We start from the raw sequence: 2179 nt of genomic DNA on the forward strand, positions 1-2179 counted from the left end.
AAAGTTTTATCATGTCATCAGGAGGATTAGGCATTTTTCCCAGCTGCTCACGGCTGCTAGTTCACTTTTGATGACCACATTTAGCTGTATGACAGTTGGGCTGGTTTTTATTCCACCAAATGAGGTACTCTGTTCCAGCTGTAATAGAACGCACGCCATATATATCAATTACTTTAAGTATAACCTGAAAATATATGGAAGATAAAACCACAAATATACGTCACATACAAAGTCTTCAGATTTGGTATATTTTTTATAATATGAATACAACTTTTACCGTCGGATGTTTTACACATTACTCTATACATTAATTAACTCAGAAATGTTTTTTGCAACACGATAACAAAGGTTGTATATGCATTGTGAAAACCACAGAAGCTGGATGATTTGAGAAAATATTGACTTCCAAAATCCTTTGTAATGAAAAGCCCTTGAGATTTTTCATTTTATTTTTTCAACGTAGAAACATTGTGTTTTGCAAAGACAATGCGCTTTTGCTTCTGGTCTTTGTCTTGTCTAATCGAAAAAAGAAATTGGAAGAAATGAAAGGAAAAGAAAAGAGATGGGAAGGAAGATAATCTAATAAAGGCAGGAAAAGCAAAGGGAAGGCAAGAGAATAAACGGAAAGGAAATAAAAGAAAAAACAACAAAAAAAAACAACAAGAAAATAAAGAAAATAAAAGAAAACGAAAAATTAAAAGGGAAAAAGGGAGAAAATTATGAGGAATAAAGAGAAAGAAAAGGAAAGAAAGATAAAATGAAAAATAAATGAAAAATAGAAAGAAAGGAAAGGGAAGGAAAAAGAAAGAAAACAAAGAAAAAGAAACAAAAGGAAAGGAAGGGAGAGTAAAAGGAAGGAAAGGAAAGAAGATGAAACGATCATATAAAACCCTGGACAAGCCGTTGAGAAAGACAAACAACGAGTACGACTTGTATATGGACGCGAATGCAAAACTAAACAATAGACAATATGTTGGAGTGGAAATGGGAAAGGGATATAGGAATAAAGGGAATGAGTAGACCACGAAGAAAGATGTACAAATCAAGTGGTATGAGTACCTGGCATCAGAAAGGATACGCTGCGACCTGAGCATACACCTGCATGTGACAGTGCGACCTAAGGTAAACCAATCTGATGTAATTATGAGTAATTACGGACTACGAATGATTGCCCACGCGATACACATTCAGTGGATTTGGCCACACCGGCCACACCGGCCACCCCGGCCACCCCGGCCACTCCGGCCACCCCGGCCACCCCGGCCACCCCGGCCACCCCGGCCACCCCGGCCACCCCGGCCACCCCGGCCACCCCGGCCACTCCGGCCACTCCGGCTACCCCGGCCACCCCGGCCACCCCGGCCACCCCGGCCAACCCGGCCACTCTGGCCACCCCACCCACCACCCACTCACCCTGCCACCAACAGCTTGAGGCAGATCGTCCCGCAGCTCGAGGAGACCCAACTTAAGATCAGCGAAGAAACAAAAAGCAGCGAAACTCCTCCGGACAGCGCAACGACACATGGGCACGCTGCTGAGGGTAGTGCGAGCTGCTCCGCCACCTCGATAGACCACGCGAGGGAAACAACGCCCCTGGGTAGCGTCTACTAGCCACCCAGACCAGCGGTGGGCTTCACCATTGCTCGCGTTTAGAAAATAAAAATCAATGTAAAGTCAGTTCATTTCTAACCTTATAAATAAAGGACGAACTTTGCTAACCCTCTTTCCTTCTCGTCGTAGATAAAATTAAGGCAAAGGAGGAAGGAGAAGATATTTCTTAAAGACCAAAGGATACATGAAAGAAGAGTACAGATAAAAAAAAAAAAAAAAAAAAAAAAAAAAAAAAAAAAAAGAGCCTCCAAACCGAAAACGTCTGATGACGACCTTTATATACTTTCTGTTAAACGTTTGGTTCTTCAACTCTCTCACATTGGCGCCATCTTTACGAAAGTTTCAAAACTAATTGGCACCCTTCGGCATAAAAACGATATAAACAGGGTTCAATCTTACTACTCCTTGGCGATTTCATTCAGCTAAGGAGGGGCGTGGGCGTGGGCGGAGATTTTCAATGCAGCAAAGGGATAAAACCTAATTATATCATTCAACTAAAGAATCACACAAGAACTAGATATAACAACATAAATTTCAAATTAGTGGAACAATTCCCATATTTCAATTC

General features: G+C 41.8%; 1 protein-coding gene across 1 annotated transcript; it reads left to right on the top strand.

Annotated features, from left to right (window-relative positions):
* Positions 1–949: 949 nt before the first annotated feature.
* Positions 950–1775, top strand: LOC143029023 (uncharacterized). Its single transcript, XM_076191365.1, has one exon. It carries the CDS (start codon positions 1144–1146, stop codon positions 1609–1611), a length of 468 nt encoding a protein of 155 aa, XP_076047480.1. The 5' UTR covers positions 950–1143; the 3' UTR covers positions 1612–1775.
* Positions 1776–2179: the final 404 nt, after the last annotated feature.

The sequence above is a fragment of the Oratosquilla oratoria genome, chromosome 10 (assembly GCF_046742065.1).
Source record: "Oratosquilla oratoria isolate Oo_2021 chromosome 10, ASM4674206v1, whole genome shotgun sequence".
Classification (NCBI taxonomy): Eukaryota; Metazoa; Arthropoda; class Malacostraca; order Stomatopoda; family Squillidae; genus Oratosquilla; species Oratosquilla oratoria.

Coding starts and splice junctions, on each gene's coding strand:
- LOC143029023 (XM_076191365.1), top strand. CDS start 1,144: ATGAGTAATTACGGACTACGAATGATTGCCCACGCGATACACATTCAG.